This window comes from Sceloporus occidentalis, unplaced genomic scaffold (genome assembly GCF_023333645.1).
Source record: "Sceloporus occidentalis isolate IW3139 unplaced genomic scaffold, rSceOcc1.0.p SCAF_313, whole genome shotgun sequence".
NCBI lineage: Eukaryota > Metazoa > Chordata > Lepidosauria > Squamata > Phrynosomatidae > Sceloporus > Sceloporus occidentalis.
The window spans coordinates 16,206-34,823 of NW_028317293.1; the positions used below are offsets into that span (position 1 = coordinate 16,206).

General features: G+C 42.4%; 1 protein-coding gene across 1 annotated transcript in view; it reads right to left on the bottom strand.

Moving 5' to 3' along the window:
- Positions 1 to 18,618, bottom strand: part of LOC149274871 (ataxin-10-like) — a 37,786-nt gene that overhangs the window by 11,678 nt on the left and 7,490 nt on the right. Inside the window, exons 3-9 of the mRNA XM_089505157.1 lie at positions 18,383 to 18,465; positions 11,604 to 11,700; positions 10,200 to 10,358; positions 6,010 to 6,090; positions 4,826 to 4,991; positions 3,730 to 3,838; positions 3,155 to 3,324 (exon numbers count right to left, since the gene is read on the bottom strand). Of these exons, the coding sequence (XP_089361283.1) occupies positions 3,155 to 3,324; positions 3,730 to 3,838; positions 4,826 to 4,991; positions 6,010 to 6,090; positions 10,200 to 10,358; positions 11,604 to 11,700; positions 18,383 to 18,465 (865 nt within the window). The remainder of the gene's footprint in view (positions 1 to 3,154; positions 3,325 to 3,729; positions 3,839 to 4,825; positions 4,992 to 6,009; positions 6,091 to 10,199; positions 10,359 to 11,603; positions 11,701 to 18,382; positions 18,466 to 18,618) is intronic.

An 18,618-nucleotide genomic window follows, 5' to 3' on the forward strand; every position in this document is an offset into this window, starting at 1 on the left:
ACGCTCCGGACACGACACGTTTGCTTTAAAGGCGCTGTCGATTAGAATGCGATGACGCCCCGACGGCCCCCACTTCACCGCTGGCATTTCAGTTGCAAAATCTGTCATGTTGCGCATTATTTTGGAATGCAGAAAGAAAGGAAAAAAAAAAAAAAGAGAACTTTAAAGGCATTACGGATCTCCATCTTCGTTTTAGTAACCACATGAAAGGAGTCTGTATCCGTGGATCATTTTTATTCTTTCCCCCTCTTTAAAGGCTTAAAAAATATATTAATTACAGCCAGGTTAAAGAATGCAGAGAGATTAAAGTCTCTGATTTTTTATTTTTTTTTTTAAAGAAATTTTGATTATTTTCTTTAAAAAAAAAAAAAATAGAAAAAAAAAAAAATCAATTCGGTCTATCCGTCGCCAATCTCTCTTATTCTCATCGTCTAATAACGTAACAAGGTGTGTGATGTCACCGATAGCTGGCAACTTCCTGGCTCAGACTACCTGGAGCCTTTCCTTCTGGGCGGGACTGGTTTGGAGAGGAGCAGCCACAGATGGCTTAAAGTCTGGGGGTGTGTGGGAGGGGATTAGGGCGGGGAGTGGGTGTGCCTTAACCCTGCTGCTGCAGCCAAGAAACAGAGCACCGTGACCCAGAGAACTGAAGAAGCCGTCCTTGAGACTCCGGCCAAACTCGGGAGAGTTCCCAGGAATGCTGATGTCATCTTTATGAGGTTTGCGTGATGTCACCAATGTCCAAACACCATATCTGTATGTCAGCATTTTTGAACGGGCGTGAATTATACAAAAGGTACGAAATTTAGAGGTATTTAGATTAATGTACCTTATTTTTTTCAATCAAATATTTGTTCCCCTAAAATTTTCTTCACCAGGTGCATCCTTCTTGCACCCCAACACACCACGATCTCTGAAGAACACTAGGGAGCGATATAAAGATATCGCAGACAAAAAAAAGAAGAGAAAAAAATTGGAAAATAGTTTAAATTTATAAATATATTGGCAAATCCACCCCAAAAAAAGAAAATCTGGGGACAAAAAAAATTTTGCATCAACTCTATCTCCCAACTATATTCCATTATATATATATATATATATATATACACACACATATCTATATCTGACCGTTCCAGAGGATAAACGAATGCTGCTAGGCATGATATATGGAATATGACGTGCTAAATAATTGTATTGCTGGGAAAAAAAGGAATTTTAAACATGCAAAATCCTGCCTAAAATTCAGGTGTGACCATCTTCAATCTGCATAATATCATTTTATATAACGCCGTCTATTCTGGGTTTCCGGGAAAAAAAAAAAAAATGAAAAAGAGCGCACAAAGACAAAAGGTGTGATTCACAGCCAACCGCGGCGCACACAGCTCTAGGGTGGAAATATTTCAGGACTTCGGTAAGCTTGGCAGACACGCTCGGCTCCCAACTGCTAATTCCTTCGCCCTGTAAGAGACGGCTTCGTGACCTAAGCGCAGGGGCGTCAGGAAACCCTGGGGATTTTATGCTGTATATACCCATATAGTGGTGTTGGTAGATAAAGAAATAATCAACATATATCTATCAGAAACCCCCTTTTAGGTGTATAACATCGGAGTAGCCATCGCGGCTTCCTGTTTTCAGGATCTCCATGATTATTCCTCCCCATTAAGTTATCGCTCCCCTATTGTTAAGTTGCTGACTGTTGTTGATTGGTTTAGGCGGCCTTTATAAGAGTGAGGAGGAGAAGGGACTTCAAGGATTGGATAATGATAGTTCTGCCCCGTCTTAATCTTAAAAACAATTACAACGATTGGCCAAAAAAGGCAGAGACTATAGGAAGTTTTAAGGAATATTAGACCGGGGGTTCTACTGAGCATGTGCAGAAGTGTACTGCAGTACACCCCTGGCTTTCAGTACAGGCAGCTGTGGGCGGAGCTAAATGAGACAGATGTCTGATCTTCTACGGCTAGTAACTAAAGAACGCCAGCACTGATTTGCACGGGGTAAAATGCATCGGAGTCCGTGCAAAATGGACTCTGATATGTGTTTAAAACAAAAAGCAGGGTTAAGTTTTCCTTCAAAGTAAAGGTTAACCTGCGATCCTGGATCGTAATAGGCTGATTGAGGGAATCGGATGGTTTTTAAATGCCATCCTTTGTAATGGTCGGTCGGAGGAGAACAAAGAATACGTTTTTATGGGGGGGGGGAGAATAACAATGCACAATAAGTTTATAAAGATAAATTTAAGAAAATAAAAGGTGAAGAATCCCTCGATACCACGCAATACCTAGCAACATTTGCAGCCTTTACTAATGGGAATTTTCACTGATCAGTTAAACATTAATTTAATAGAACAAAATCCTTTAAGAGATTTATTTTTTTTTAGGAGAACTGTCTTGACCTCATCAATGTTCCTTTTTTTGAATGGAAAAAAAAATGAAGGATTAAAAGATAATCTAGGAAAAAAAGAATGACTCTGGGGGGGAAAAAATGAAAAGAAAATTTTGTTCAAATATTCTGTCATTGCTCCATCAGAAATTATTTGACTAATTGGGATAGGCTTCTGGTTTGCTTTAAGGTTTTGAGGGCATAAGTGAAGATCTGTGCATAAGAGCCCTTTTCTGTATTTACCCAATCTTTTCCGTTTGCAGTGAGAAACTAACCCCTCCAGCATTACTTCAAGGAGCTACGCCGTGATACGCTAAATCCCTGGCAAACAATTATGAAAGTCCCATCAAAAGACTTCCACTGAGCGCAGAACGGTGAATAAATGTTTGCCTTCCGTATAGATTTTAATTTTGAGGTCAAGTTGGTTTCTGGTGACCTCATAAAGAACAGGCAGATGTTACAGAATCAGCTATAAGGGATAAAATCGCCAGAAAACTCGGACGAAAGCCTCATTTATTAAGGGTTTTCATTCGGTTTTGCCGCTAAATGGTACAGCAGATCTTAACCGTCCCGTCGTAGGGACCAAAGCATCTTCCCACCTGTCCAAAGGTGCCAATCCCTTTCCAGTTCTTTGGGTGAGATCTATACGGAACGATGATACACAACGGCCCTCTTGGGTTTACGAGTTAGAACGACGCAGAGAGGGCAGCAAAGCTGGAGATGGCGGAGAATGCCGCGTCGGGACCAGACGTCACAATGAGAATAACCCTACCTTGTCTTGGTTCTCCGTGTGCCTGTAACAAAGGTTTGCGATCATGCGGATGAGATGAGCTTTGAATCCGACCACCGCGTGAGTCAAGTCCGTGCCTAAGGTGCTGGTGTGCGCGGACGTGAAGATGTTCTTCGTTTGCTTCCCGGCTAGATGCGTCAGACGTAAAATATCTAAAAGACAGGGAAAAGGACACAACGGAAGTTTTGTGTTGGTTCCCCGTCAGACCTTGGGGTGCATTTTACGGCCTCCAACTTGCTTGAAAACAGCGTCAAAAAACAAGATTAGTAATGTCATTTTCTAACTTTTTGGCAAGATGCCCGTTTTCTGTACTAAAAAGTATCACTATTCTTGTATAACAGCTTTACGTTCTCGCCTTGGAATTCTGGGGATCCCGAAGGCTCCGCTTACACCAGCCAAGCTCTGGGCCCCCCAGTATTTAAGCTCTTTAGCGGCCGGCCAAATCCCTCTAACAAGGCTTCGGCCCCTTATGGGCTACCAAAAGACAGAGAGAAGAGGAAGCCTGCAGCCCTTCCACCCCAGAGGTGATCCGCCCGTTATCTTCTCCATCTCCGTACCTATTACTGTTTCTAACAAAGAGGTGCAGCTCTGCAGACCATCCAGATACTCGTTGTTTGAGGTCATTTCACAGAGGACGTCGAGCAGCCGGACCACAACTAACGCCTCCTGTAAAGAAACGGACAGAGAAAAAAAATAGCTGTGACATAAAGCGCTTAATAGAGAAAAGTTTTGGGATCATGTATAACGGTCAACATTCTGGCTGTAACATAATTGCAAAAGGGTTTCTAACCATCAATTAGCCTTTTAAACTTAAACTCGGATCAGTGAACAGAATGTGCCACTGGAACACAGGAGTGATGGGAGTGATAAAGGGCCACTGGAACACAGGAGTGATGGGAGTGATAAAGGGCCACTGGAACACAGGAGTGATGGGAGTGATAAAGGGCCACTGGAACACAGGAGTGATGGGAGTGATAAAGGGCCATTGGAACACAGGAGTGATAAAGGGCCATTGGGACACAGGAGTGATGGGAGTGATAAAGGGCCATTGGAACACAGGAGTGATGGGAGTGATAAAGGGCCATTGGAACAGAGGAGTGATGGGAGTGATAAAGGGCCATTGGAACAGAGGAGTGATGGGAGTGATAAAAAGCCATTGGGACACAGGAGTGATGGGAGTGATAAAGGGCCATTGGAACAGAGGAGTGATGGGAGTGATAAAAAGCCATTGGGACACAGGAGTGATGGGAGTGATAAAGGGCCTCTGTACGCCTATGAAGAGATTTCATTAAAAATCAGCCGTTTCCAGCTACAATAGTCATTTACAGCATTAACCCCGTCTGCGCTGGATTTCTGGATCCATTTCAGGTTATTTTAATGGACAAACTTTTGAACAGTAGTGTATACTTTTGTTGCTGCGTCCCTTTAAATGCCAGGTATTGAATGCAATCCAGTGTTATATCGAGTTAGGTTAATAAAGGGATTTGTTGATCATGAATGTTTGCCAACAATAAATATATTTAATCTTTATGAAGGCAGGATTGCCGTTACCTCTCTGGCTAAACAAACACTATTTCTTTATTTCATTCGCAGCTAGTTTGCAGGGTAAATCTGCTGTAATATTAGCATTTTCCGGACGCGGCGTCTTCTCACCTGCTCGTCGCTATCCCCCGGCGCGATTAGTTTTAGGACGGCACGGCACTGGTGTTGGAAGCGTTCAGACAGAAACTTGCCAATCGTCCGCAGGCTGGTGGATTCTTCAGTGCAAGTTGGCTCTTTCTCTGTTACTTTGTCCAAAATGATCTCTAGCAAGGTTATCCTGTGGAACAGAACAGGGAATGATTGGCAGAACAGCGCTACGGAATATGATGGCGCTATATAAAACAATAAGTAATAATAATAATATTTAATTGCACTTATCAGAAGAAACATATTTTACTTTAAAGGGGCGCTGCAGCCATCACATTCAGGTTAATACTTTTGATATCTGAGAGGATCTTCCCCATGCAAATGCAACAGGGGGGGGGGATTCAGCAAAAGACCCCTACATATGCATTAAACCCTTTCCTCGTTTATTTTAATGGGAGCGCCTCGAAGCCACTGATTGCCTGTTTCCTATTGGCGGATACTTCATTCAACAAAGTTTCCCCTTTTAAATCAAACGAGAAGTTCAGAAATACAGAATTCTGTTTAAAGTTGTTTTTTTTTTATATTTTTATTATTTAATGACGCAGTAATCTGCACTCATCAAAAAAGAAGCATTAAACCCATTACGCTACTCTGGTGTGATATTAGATGAGCGTCAAAACTCACCCCCACAGATGGTTCATAGGATTGTAAGCCATAACGTGCTGGGTGGTAGATAAATAGTACAGTCACCCAGCAGAAGTGGTAGAGGATAATACAGTGAGGGTATTAAACATGCATGGGATAGACCTGAAGACGAGACTAACGACTGATTAAGGTTTGAGTCTTTACAGCAGGAGAGACGAGCGACTAGACGGGGGCCGGATGGGGCCGATCTGCCGGAGGGTTCTGGGTTTCTAAAATAAACGCAATGTTCGCCTTCCACGTAAAAAGAAATATACGTTACGGCCTTAAATCAGTTAAAGTTCTCTCTTTCTGAATGGCGCCAAACTGGATCCTGCCGTCTTACACAAATTGGTGCCAGTTTGTGGGCAACATGTAACGCAAGCAGCTAATTTAAAACCATTACGGACAGGAGAACATGTATTTAGGGACACCGTGCCAGCTGCGAAAACCACACCGTATTTCAATCATGTGAACGGGATGCACTTTGAGGAGCGGGACACGCACAGCGGCTCGTCGGGGGTTACCTTTCCGGATCAGTCTGCTTGGGGTACAGGGTCTTCACCAGGTCAGGACTCTTGAGGAAACATTCAGTTACGATCAGGTGTCTGAAAACGCAAACGGACAACGTTAGCGCCGTACACAAAGCTCCTACACGTCAAGAGAACACGCTGGCGACTCAAGAACATCCCAAGGTCAAACTGGTTCCCATCCCATGTGTCTTAAGGTGCCACGGGGAATATTCTTGAAGAAAAGTTCTGAGCCGAAGTTCTACATATGAGCAATTGCCATGGAAACCATATTTGTCCCAATAAACTCCCTTTATCTGCAGACCTGGAGCCGCCGTTGCTGTCAGTCATGTGATATTTTGGGTGACTTTCCCGGCTCAAACACCACACTGAGCCGATGCTTTATGGCAATGCTAATGAAGTCCGTTCCTCCATAGACTTTCATTAGCCAGAGAGTCCGGCTGGTGATTAAGACTGAGACATCCTATTATTTCCCACAGGCAGTATGATAAGGAGTCGGGGGTTTAGTAGATCGGGGATCAGATAACAGCGAGAATCATACAAATGGCTAATATGCAGCTGGCTGAAAACTTTATATTATGGGGGGGGACTGTTGGTCTTGCACTGGTGGAATATTTCTAACTTTTAAACAATTTCATAAAGAGGTATCATTTTCAATAATCGGGGCAATAACCAACAGAATCTGTCCTACTGGAATTCAAAACTTGCATTTCCAGTATCAGAGGATTTAAGGCAACAGATTTATTTGAAGTGTTTTGGTTTTTTAAAAAGCTTTCCTTGAGATTGCATTTTGCATCAATTTACAATAGTTTAGACAAAGAAGGATTTTGGCGGGGGGATTAGCTAATCTTCATATTTTTTTTTGTGTGTGTAGGGGGGGGGGTGGCTGGTTGTGTTACTTAACCACAGATAACAATACAGGAAAAAAAATGGTTATTTTCTTAATCCCGATACATTATAACACGAGAGGGCAAGAAAGCCGGGAATATATTTTGCTGTAAATAAACCAAGTAATGTTATTCTCCGAACGCGCAGCGAGCGGATCTGCCCCGCGCTTGCAATTAGAGAAATCCCTATACATCACTCATTATAAACCGCCTCTTAATGTTATAAATTGGGAAAAAACTGTCTGTTTTAAGAACGTAAGCTCGTAATCCGCTCTGAAGAAAAAAATGACTTGCAATTCAGACATTTGTGGGGCTATTAAAAAAATTCTAACAATGCCGGGAGACAAATAGAAACATGCTTTCCGCCCACCCCTTTCAGACGCGAAGCATGTCGGCCGGCGGAGAGAGAATGGAAGAGCGTCCGGGGGGGGGGGGGGCGTTGAGCCCTCGAGCCTGTGTGTTATGCCGTGTGTTAAAAACCTGGAGAAATTCAATGAGTAATTGCTTGCGAGCCGCGGAGGGGAACACGGCAAAAGGAGGAAAAAAAAGAACATAGCATACTTTCATAATGGTTACATAAATTAAACCCTTGTTTGTTCCTTGCTAGAGGGCTTAATGCCATCCAAAAGTTCCTAAGAAAAAAAGGGCATTAAAGATTTCCAGATTGAGGGTTGAAAAATTGAACTTAAAAGGTGTTGCAGTCGAGGCATAGGTTGGACGCGGCAGAACAAGCTCAGTGTGGAATACGGTCAGCAGTTCCCGTATTTGCTTGCTTATAAATTTGAGTTTTTTTTCAGAAAAAAAATAATCCGGAAAAACCAGATCCAACTAAGGCCTAGGGGTTTGTCACTCACTCTCTCACACTCACTCTCATGCTCTCACAAACTCTCTCTCTCTACCTCCGCTTCTTCTCTTGCCTCTTCTTCTGTCTTCTTTCTTCGCCAGCTTCTCCCCGCTACCAGCTCCGTTATCCAGGTACTCCCGCAAAAGGGAATAACGAAGGTGATACTGGGGAGAAGCGGGAGAAGAAATGGTGCTGCGGAAAAGGAGACGGGGACACAGAAGTGGTTGGCAGAGAAGGTAGGGAGACATTGAGAGAGTGTGAGGAGAGGGTGAATGAATAAATTAAGTGAATGAATGACAGCATGTAAGTGACGAAAGCAAAAACAGGGGATTTGTCCCCCCCCACCCCCCAATAGGATCATCTTATATTCAGGCATTTTCTTTTCTTTCATTAGGATCCAAACTTTGGGGGGTTGTCTTAAAATCAAGCAAGTACAGTAATGCTGGTGAGATACGGATGGGGCATATGCGAAAGCGGCAGCTACTGAACCATCTGGCGCCCCTGAAAAAAGTGGAGACCACCACAAACGGCTAATCTGCCTGAGATGCAACCCTGCCCTAACAAGATTAGACCCCACCTTGGGCAAGTAAAATGTGTCGCTGTTCAATCCCAACCCTGACATGAAAAGCCAAGCAGCTTCTGGGACAATTGATTAAATGAACCAGTCAAATCCATTTTATAAACCTTTAATGATCCAGCATGAAGTCCCTTTGAACTTCCTAGGAATTGAAGGATTAAAGCCACCCCATCACACAAATACTCTTTTGCGGCCTTCAAGCACTTAAAATGGAAATTTCTAAAAAAAAATAAAAGAATTTTCAAGTGAGGATATCTGGGAACCGGGTGACTGAATGAATATTTTGCCTTAAAAGGGGGGGGGGGGGCAAGAAGGCACCAGGCAGAGCTTTTGATAACTGGAATATCTGCTAAGGAGCTTCGTTGTATGAAAAAAAAAGTTCAGGAGATTTCCTAAATTACCGTGAAAAGAAGAGAAAAAAAAAAAAGAGGAGAAATCCAATTTAATCTTACATAGAAGTGTTAAGAATTTTGATAGAAAATCTTACAAGAGCCTCTTTAATTTAAGAAGCTGCATTAAGTACAGAGCGCAAATACTAGAGTTTTGTTGATGTCACAAAAGCCAACTTTACGATATCGTTCACACAATCCGGTGGCGTTTCGAGGGGCAAAGAGCAGGGATCAGCTTCCGACGGCTTACTTTGAAGAATGAAACAGCTCTCAGTAGTTAATCTAAGATACAAAGTATCATGAAGACAATGGCACATACTTCAGAAACGAGGAGCGCTGATATCCGACAGCTAGTGGATAATATGGGAACCTCGGCGTCCCCCCCCCCCCGACGCGGTTCGTTACTTTCTGTCCATGTTTGAAAACACATCGGCACATGAGTAGACTGAAGTGATTTCTGATTAAACTCCAAGCGGAAGATTAACGGGGGTTATTGTCTCCCGTTTATTTCGGACATGTGAGCACTTGATTTCCAGGCTCCGGTCCAGTTGGGCACAATAACCGCATTGTGCAACAGCGGCTTCAGAAATCGCTAAGAGGAGTTACTAGGAGTCCGCATCTGTGGGGGCAAGAATCCCCGCGCACAAAAGGGAACGAGCCCCGAGTGTGGGGTTCCAATAAAACATTCGCCCAATGTAGATGGAGGAAACGCGTTTTCCGCTGAACGAGACTTTTGTGCCTTTATTTCGCTTTTTTTTTGTGTGTGTTTTAAGTGGGAGGATTTGGTACTGCGGCTCTTTCACTCGCCGAAACGCTGTAATATGTAGTTAATTCCCCCGCTTTTGATTTGTGATAAAGGCATTTCGTGTTCAGAAGACCAGCTGGAGGTTTCAATAATAAGAGGGTTTAAGCCACATTCTCAGAAAATAAGAAGAAAAAAATTAAATCCCAACTCAAAAACAAAATTCTAGAACAAAAAAAAATATATAATGGTAATGATACTATGAGTTTAATGCTTTAGATTATCCAAAGCAAAAAATAATAAATAAAAAAGAAATATCCCAGTAAATCAGTTTCAGTTCAACATTTTTATATATATATTTTTTTGACATTTTTTTTCTTGAACGTGAAAGTTTGCTATACTCAACGAGCCAATGATAATTGGTTGATAAAAGTTCATTTAACTGTCATAAATATATAAGAAATCCGTAAAGTGTTTTAAATACTGTCACGGTCTTCTCCAACTTACTAAGCTTCTTCTACACTTAGGTGGAAGTTGATTGGCTCTTGGAGCCCCATGGTGAATCGTTATAAGGACAGAAAAAAAGGAGAGGGTTCCAGGATAAATAATCACTTAAATCAGAAAGTATTTACGCTCCATTGATTAAATGTCAGCTAGTGTAAAATAAATAAATAAATACAATTATAAAAAAAGACACCGTACGTCGCATTTAAGTAGCGATAAAAAGGAATACAATTAGAATACATACAGCCAATCAGCATCCTGCTGCCTTCCGTAGGCCGTAAAAACGCTAAGTGCGACGTCCGCATTTTCCAGTAAATCCCCCATTTTGTCGTCACTCATGCAGGTATAAAGGATCATAGAACTGAACCCGCAAACCTTGTTATCTGCGCTCTTCAGGCAATTTCTGCAACAGAGAACAGAACGGAAAAAAATACATATGTAATATGTATAGTATGTAATGTTAGTACAGTATGGAATGTTCCCACTGATTGGATTATTCTGTTGGTTGCTATGGTGATAGCCTCACTTTTGCATCAGAATTATTCTTTAAAGAGACCCTCTCGAGAACACGTTACGCACCAACTATGACGGTCTAGGGAAAAATGCTCCTTACGGCTCGGACTGGCCATTGGTCACGCTGGGTAAATACCCAACAGTACCTACCCACTAGTGCAGGACTTTTCTGTTTTCCTCCTCTATTGAATGTAAAGCTCGTCTGACCTCACATAATATGGTAATATATATTCCTATACAGCCGGCATCATGACTTGGGGAGCTTAACGGGTACGTGTGATAATGCAGCCTTGTGTTTCTTAATAAATATATTTATAAAAAATATATACAAAAATAAGCTGATGGTAATGTATGTATACAGACTACCGTTCAAACGATTGGGGTCCAGCACAGACGGGGTTAATGTTGTTTTTAATGGAATCTCTTCATAGGCGTACAGAGGCCCTTTATCACTCCCATCACTCCTGTGTTCCAATGGCCCTTTATCACTCCCATCACTCCTGTGTTCCAATGGCCCTTTATCACTCCCATCACTCCTGTGTTCCAACAGCCCTTTATCACTCCCATCACTCCTGTGTTCCAATGGCCCTTTATCACTCCCATCACTCCTGTGTTCCAACGGCCCTTTATCACTCCCATCACTCCTGTGTTCCAACGGCCCTTTATCACTCCCATCACTCCTGTGTTCCAATGGCACGTTGCGTTCGCTGATCCAAGTTTAAAAGGCTAATTGATCTTTAGAAACCCTTTTGCAATTATTTCCTTGTTTTCCATGAAGCATATATATATATATATACACATATAATTATAATATTTGGTACAAAACAATTACATCTGTTCCAGGAAATCCCGTAGAACATAATTTCTTGCTGTTTTTACATAAAATGTGCGCGGCCACAATTAAGGTCAATTAGCTGTATCCTTAAATGCCGTGTCTGCCTCCGCTGTATCCCCAGTCTGGTGAGCAATTTGAGTCTTTATGCTCCTGATAATAAGTTGCGGCGGAGGTTACCTTTGAACTTACAGCGTAAATAAATCTTATCAGTCAGGAGTCGCTGTATTACAATGCGCTTTCCACCACAAAACTGAAAATTATAAGACAGGGATTTACTGCACACGTCTCGTTCATGCTTACAAGAAGAGTTCTGGGAACGCACGCTTCCAAATGCTATTCTGGGAATCCGGGTTTCCTGCGGCAGCATTGCCAAGGAACTGAAGGCCGCAGCGGAGAGCTGAAAACGCAAAAAGAAAAAGGATCATTTATTTAGAATTCTGAGATACGGAAAATATTTTGAAGAATTAAAGCACCACCACTGGAAGCGGACCTGGAAGACATCTTCAAACCCCTTAGGTGGTATTTAAAAGAAGACCCCCCCCCCTGCACCCCAGTTCCTCTGATCGCAAGTGAAGCGGAGGCTCCGCCCCTTTTGCTGAAGCGCTCCGGGAGGCCTGGATACCTGAGCCGATACCGGGGAGAAAAGAGCATAAAGAAAGAAGATGGAAGAAAAAGAAAGAAGCAAGAGGAGAAATGGAACTGCGGAAAAGGAGCGTGCTTGCGTTAAAGTGACAGCTTTAAAAAGAATATTTTATTTTGAATTACAAACAAAAATAACATAAAAAAAAAAACAGCCGGAAAAAGTCAGGTGCAGAAAGTCAAATATATTATCAGCCAAAGAAATGGAATTTAATAACTGAATAACCATTTATCTAAAATATTGACATTTTTTTTGTAGTAATTTTTTTTTAGGTGTAAAGTAAATTAATTATTTTTAAAGAACTGCAGTTATATTCCTTTGAAATATGAAATCACTGTTACAGATACGTTTCAACAGATTTTGGGTTATAAGTGATCTTAAAAAAAGAAAACATTTATTATGGAAACATCTTAAAAAAATACACCATACTGGGCGCTTACAAATATTAATAACATATACGCATTTCTTTAAGATTTACCGATTTTTGTCTCAGAAAAATGCCAAGATTATCTACCAGTCCGTTTGTTATTTTTCAGAAAAGAAGAATAACTAACTAATGAAACATCCAAAACGAGCGGACACCCTACATAAAGAATCAGAAGATTTATTTTTATTATTTTTTTAACATATTTTTTTTAATTATATATATATTTTTTTTTATTAATCAAGGTACTACTAAACACAATGAAATAGATTGTGTTACATTTAATGAAAATGATAAATAATAATAATAATAATATCCCAGTATAATTTATATATATCCAATAGTAATTGGGCTCCAGCATGGAGATGAGTTCTGTTTTAGTAGAAGGTTTTGTGGTTATGAGTAACATCTTTCTTTTATTTATTTTTCTTAAAATTAAAACATTGTGTGTGGTCATAACTGCCTGATTTAATCCTACTGGTGAACCGCTTTTTTTTAACATTTTTCGTTATGACCTCAGCGATTGCTTGGGCCGGCATAAATATTCTTCCATGATATGAAATTTGTGAAGGAACCGACAGAAGGAAACTTCATTTTTTACAGGGAACGTGAGATATCAGGAAGTGTCTACAATGAACGAATGAATAATAATTATAATTGATTAATTATATATTATGCGTTTATACATAATCTGACGTCTGTAAACTTTTCAAGATATTCTGGATTGTATTGATCATGATTTTTTTGGACGGTCCGATTAATCTCTAGATCAGCTCCGGGATGCTTTTATTTTACAAAAATATTTCCAGTCCGTTATTAAATGGATCAACCTAATTCAAGACACCAGTGCCAAGCAGTGAACTTCAGAGCTTTACAGCCCTCACTGTAAAAAAAATATCAACAAATAAAAATAATTGACCGGTTATAAAAAGGTTGTTTTTCGAAGTTACAGGAAACTTTGACTCTGAATAGAAGTTGGGCACCAAATGTGACCATTACAGGAGTGTTGAGGTCGATGTCAAAAGTTGACGTTTTAGGCATCATTTGTTTCCCCCGGCACCACCAAAATCACCAAAATATGAAGTTTTACGCAGTTTTATATTTTAAGCCCTGGAAGCTCCTCTTTAAAATATCATTTATCTTTAAACAGTGGGGTACCGCAGTGTAGCGGAAAGGGTTTACTAACTACCACCAGCAGAATTTGTTCAGCCATAAAATAAAAACAATACCAACGGCTTAATAATGCAGTATATTTAATATTTTAGCCCAAAAGGAAAATTCACCAGGAAACCAAAAAAACCCCAAAGAAATCATCTGTCCAGCAGCTGCCCACCCACTGCAAGCATACATGTGCAGCGCGTAGATCTACAGCAGAGCAGGGGGCCGAGCAGGGCAGCCCCTACAGCAAAAGGGGGACAGAGCAGCGCACCGACTACTGCAGGGCAGGGGGCAGAGCAGCGCACCCACTACTTCAGGGCAGGGGGCAGAGCAGCGCACCCACTACTGCAGGGCAGGGGGCAGAGCAGCGCACCCACTACTGCAGGGCAGGGGGCAGAGCAGCGCACCGACTACGGCAGGGCAGGGGCAGAGCAGCGCACCCACTACTGCAGGGCAGGGGGCAGAGCAGCGCACCGACTACGGCAGGGCAGGAGGCAGAGCAGCGCACCCACTACGGCAGGGCAGGGGGCAGAGCAGCGCACCCACTACTGCAGGGCAGGGGGCAGAGCAGCGCACCGACTACGGCAGGGCAGGGGGCAGAGCAGCGCACCCACTACTGCAGGGCAGGGGGCAGAGCAGCGCACCCACTACTGCAGGGCAGGAGGCAGAGCAGCGCACCCACTACGGCAGGGCAGGGGGCAGAGCAGCGCACCGACTATGGCAGGGCAGGGGGCAGAGCAGCGCACCCACTATGGCAGGGGGCAGAGTAGCGCACCCACTACTGCAGGGCAGGGGGCAGAGCAGCGCACCGACTACTGCAGGGCAGGGGGCAAAGCAGCGCACCCACTACTGCAGGGCAGGGGGCAAAGCAGCGCACCCACTACTGCAGGGCAGGGGGCAGAGCAGTGCACCCACTACTGCAGGGCAGGGGGAAGAGCAGTGCAGGGAGGTAAGCAAAAGCATGCACTACTGCAGAGCGGGGGGCCGAGCAGTCACAGAAGGTGAAGGACCAGGACACTGAAAAAGCCACATATGAGGGATGTTATGTTTTAAGGCCAAAGCAGGTTTTTGGAATGTTTTTTTTCACTGCGTGAAATGGAAATTTTACAACAAACACCAGCTTCCGATGGTCAGACTGCACACGGAGAGGTTTAGACGGCCGGCCGGCCGCTTGGATTTCAAAGGCTTTTAAAAATAGAGCATCGGACGTGCCCCTAAGAAATTGGACGGCTGGAAATATGTTTTATTTTCCAGCTCACTAAAGCTTGAAAATAACTGGTTTTCCACCTATTAACCGGGTGCTAAATCCCCCCCCCAAAAAAAACTCCAAGAATTTTTATCCAATTAGGTAAACTAAACAACTCCACTAAAAACAATTCTCAACTTTAAGACATTTTAACTTTCAGCTGTTTAGCCTTCAGCCCCTCTTACCCTGGTACCATACTAAATAATACAATCAATGGTGGGCTGGGGGGGGGCGGATTACAAAAGGAAAACTTTCTTAGGATCAATGATATATTAGTTTTGCCTACTGAGGAAAACAGGAGCGTCCCTAACACCCTTTGTCCAAGAAAATAACATACACAATGTTAGTGGCTTTGTAGATTGGGCACGTGGTGGAACTGGGCAGCGCCGGCTCAAAATATGCTGGGGCATGAGGAGTAGGAGGAGCTATGTCTAACATCCTCCCCTGCGGAGCGGAAAAGTCTACTATGCACACCTTCCTTTTGTATCACATCCATGCTGACAACACACTAATTTACCTTCTTCTCTTACAACTCACCTCGCTGTCTCTCAGAAATTGCATCTTGGACGGCTTCCCACTAGGTGAACGCTCAGCATCTCCAATAGTGAGCTTCTGGTTATTCCCCGTCTCCTCTATCCCCAGTTCTTAATATCTCCATCTCTGCTGAGACCTCTTCAATCTACCCAACACTCAAGTTCACCAACCTGGAGTCTCACTCGACTCTACTCTTCCCCTTCACCTCTCGTGCCCAGTTGCTCACCATCTTCACCTGCTAAAAAACATCTCTCAAATGATCTCCCCGATTATTCTAGACGCTAAAATCTCTGTTTTTCTGCAGGTCAATTCTGATTTAAACTTACATCTCAAGTACTTTGTTCATGCTCAAAAAAAGAGAGGGGCAGTGAATATCGACTATAAGATTGACACACGTTAAGACGTATTGGTACAAATGGAGACGGGTGGAGCTGTTCTTGTGAGCTTACAATCTACTGGGTCTGTTAGTGACTAAACAACCCCGAAACATTGTGGTGTTGAACTTGGCAAGGTTTGGGATTTCGCCCGGACCCTCACCCCTAAATTGTAGGGTAAAAATCAGTCGACCTAAGGAACCAACATTTACCCTCTCGTTAGTGAACAGTGGGCTTACAGACAAAAAAATAAATATCGGAATAATAAAACATAACATATTCCAGCTACCGTTAATACCTACAGGCGCTTTATACACTAGCTTTGAAAAAACTAATCTCCACCACATTTTTAACGGAGACATAGAAAGGAAAGTGTCCAAAAACTCCCGAAAAAAGCCAAAAACAACAGCAATAAGTCAAAAGAATAAATATTAAAAAAGCACGGTCAAACCTATATTAAATTTTGAGGAGTATAATATATTTGTCACACTCCCATAATTATTTCCTGAAAGAAAAAAAAAAAAGTCATATAAATACTGTTCTGACAGCCTAATTATAGCCTCGGCTTCAGAAGCCGAAGAAGCGAACTGGCTTCTTATTCTTCCAATTAAACAAAACAAACAAAAAAAAAAAAAATAAATTGAAACAAACGGTAAACCAGGACGGGATATAAAATCAGCCGCGGAAAAGACTCTTCCAAGGGAGCGGATTTCCAGGTTCCGAGACGAAAATTAAGCTTGGATCTGGCGAAGCCTGAAAGGGTCGCGGATTCGACACCGTAAATCAAGCGATGGAAATTGTGCCCTCGGCAGCTGACGTCGGCGGAATGGCGCTTACCGTGCGGACGGTGACCTCAAAAACGACTAGCTGTCTCATTGAAGTCTTTAGGAGTAGCGCCAGTTCTTAAAGTCAGCCTGGAACGGCTCACCAGAAGCACAGGCCGTTTAAAGAAAGGGTCTACGCCTCTACGGTCTGCCATCAGATACAAGCATCTGCAGAGAGTCCGGAGTGATATGGAACGTATAATGGAAACTTTTGGCTACTGATAGCTACAGCATGGACTACCAATTTCAATCAAAAAACTGGTTGTGTATTAAACTGTTTACTATGTTGTTATTCGCAGCCTTGAGGGATATACGAGTTTCTTACACAAAAATCACGCGGTTTTAGAGGTTTTTAGGTTTTAAAAACTGATGACGAGACGTAACATTGAAGGCGATGCAGCCAGGGAGGGCTATGCTAGGGTGGGCTGGGCACCATTTTTAGTGGGGTCTCCTCTAATAAAACCTCTTGGGGAAAGGAAGATGGGTGTCCGGTCAACATGTCAACCATCGGGACACATTGAAGTCCACATGGCCTCAAATGGGACGCATTGGTTTCAGTGCAGACGGCATCGGAATCCCATTGGTCAGGCCAAGCAGGAAGTTGGAAGCCGCTTCCTGTTCTCCCCTCCATCAGCCCAAGCAGGAAGTTGTAAGCCACTTCCTGTTCTCTCCCCGCATTGTTTTAGCGGACCGCGCGTGAGCCTCTAGTGCTAGAGATTGTCTTAGGGGCAAGGGGACGATTTAACCCACGTGATGGGGCAGTAAGATGGCAGCTTAAACGTGCACAGCCCAGTAAAAAACAGGGAATTCATTATTTTTAATTCAGCGAAAAGGGGAAAACAATATACATTTTTGCCCAAGGAGCTCCGAAATGGCAGTTTTTATCTCCAATTGTTCTTTATTCAAGGCAACTATATAATTTAGATTTGCCTTCTGCCAATCAAGGTCCCGTGGTGACCGACTCTTGCTCCCACTGTTATTCACTAAGGGCTTCACCTTAACCTTATTTTTTATTAATTCGACAACAGGGTGCGTCGAGAAATATCCGCCAGATACACAGCTTCCCCGACAAACGGCTTCCTAACGACTCGCTGCGAGAAACCGGAGAAACGCACGACAGATTTAAGATGAAAACAGAAACCAAAGGCTGACTTTAATCTTCTCTGTGCAATAAATCACCGCCTTTTTAATGGCATTTGTGCCCTAGATGTTCTATTCAGAGAAACATAATTAAATATATTCTTTGCTGCCCACCGCAGCTCCGGGGGCTTGGCAACGGCACGCAGCAGTTTAGTGCCCCTGTCCGCTGGATCTGTAGAACATTCTGAACTTTCATTAGCAATTACTCGGCCACAAGGAGAAATAAAGGGGGTGGACGGGACTGAAATAAAAAAAAAAAAACGGTTTTCTGTAATCCTCTAATAGCAATTACCGCCATGGAAGAAAAAGCTCTCTTTTACACCCGTATCAAACAAAGGTTTTTTTTTTTTGAGGGGGGGGGTGAGAAGTTGGGCACTTAATTTGGGTAAAGTAACTTACAGAGTTACATACACTGTTGATTTTTGTCAGGTCGATGTTCCACTAAGAATTCCGGTTAAAATAATAACAAAGAAATTAAACAGTTAAAGGGAAAAAAAATGTATCATTCCCAGACAGCGAACAGAAGCGATGAATATTAGAAAATTAGAAAAATAAATCTGATGGCACAAAAATATTGAAATATATCAAAAAAACACGATAAATAGTTTATCTTAGCGCAATTTATCAATATAATGCTTGAGAAAAGAAGCAGAGACAGCAGATTTCCTTTAAAAAAAAAAAAAAAGGAAGCCCCATAAAAACAAAAGAAATTTGGGAAAAAAATGTAAAATAATCTTACCAATGAGCCCAGGTTCTTGTTTATCGTCGTACGTGCTGAAGCTCTTGATGAGGCCAACGGATTCTTCGATTAAGCCCACATTTCTATTGCAAAGAAATTTACGGTTTCAGAGCATTTGAAATGTAAAAGTATTTTTTTTGTCTATTTGCAATTACAAAGAAACATTCATTGAAAAAAGATCTTAAGTAGAAACAACCATTCTCGCGGTTTGTGCAGCTTTTGTTTCCTTGGTTTTT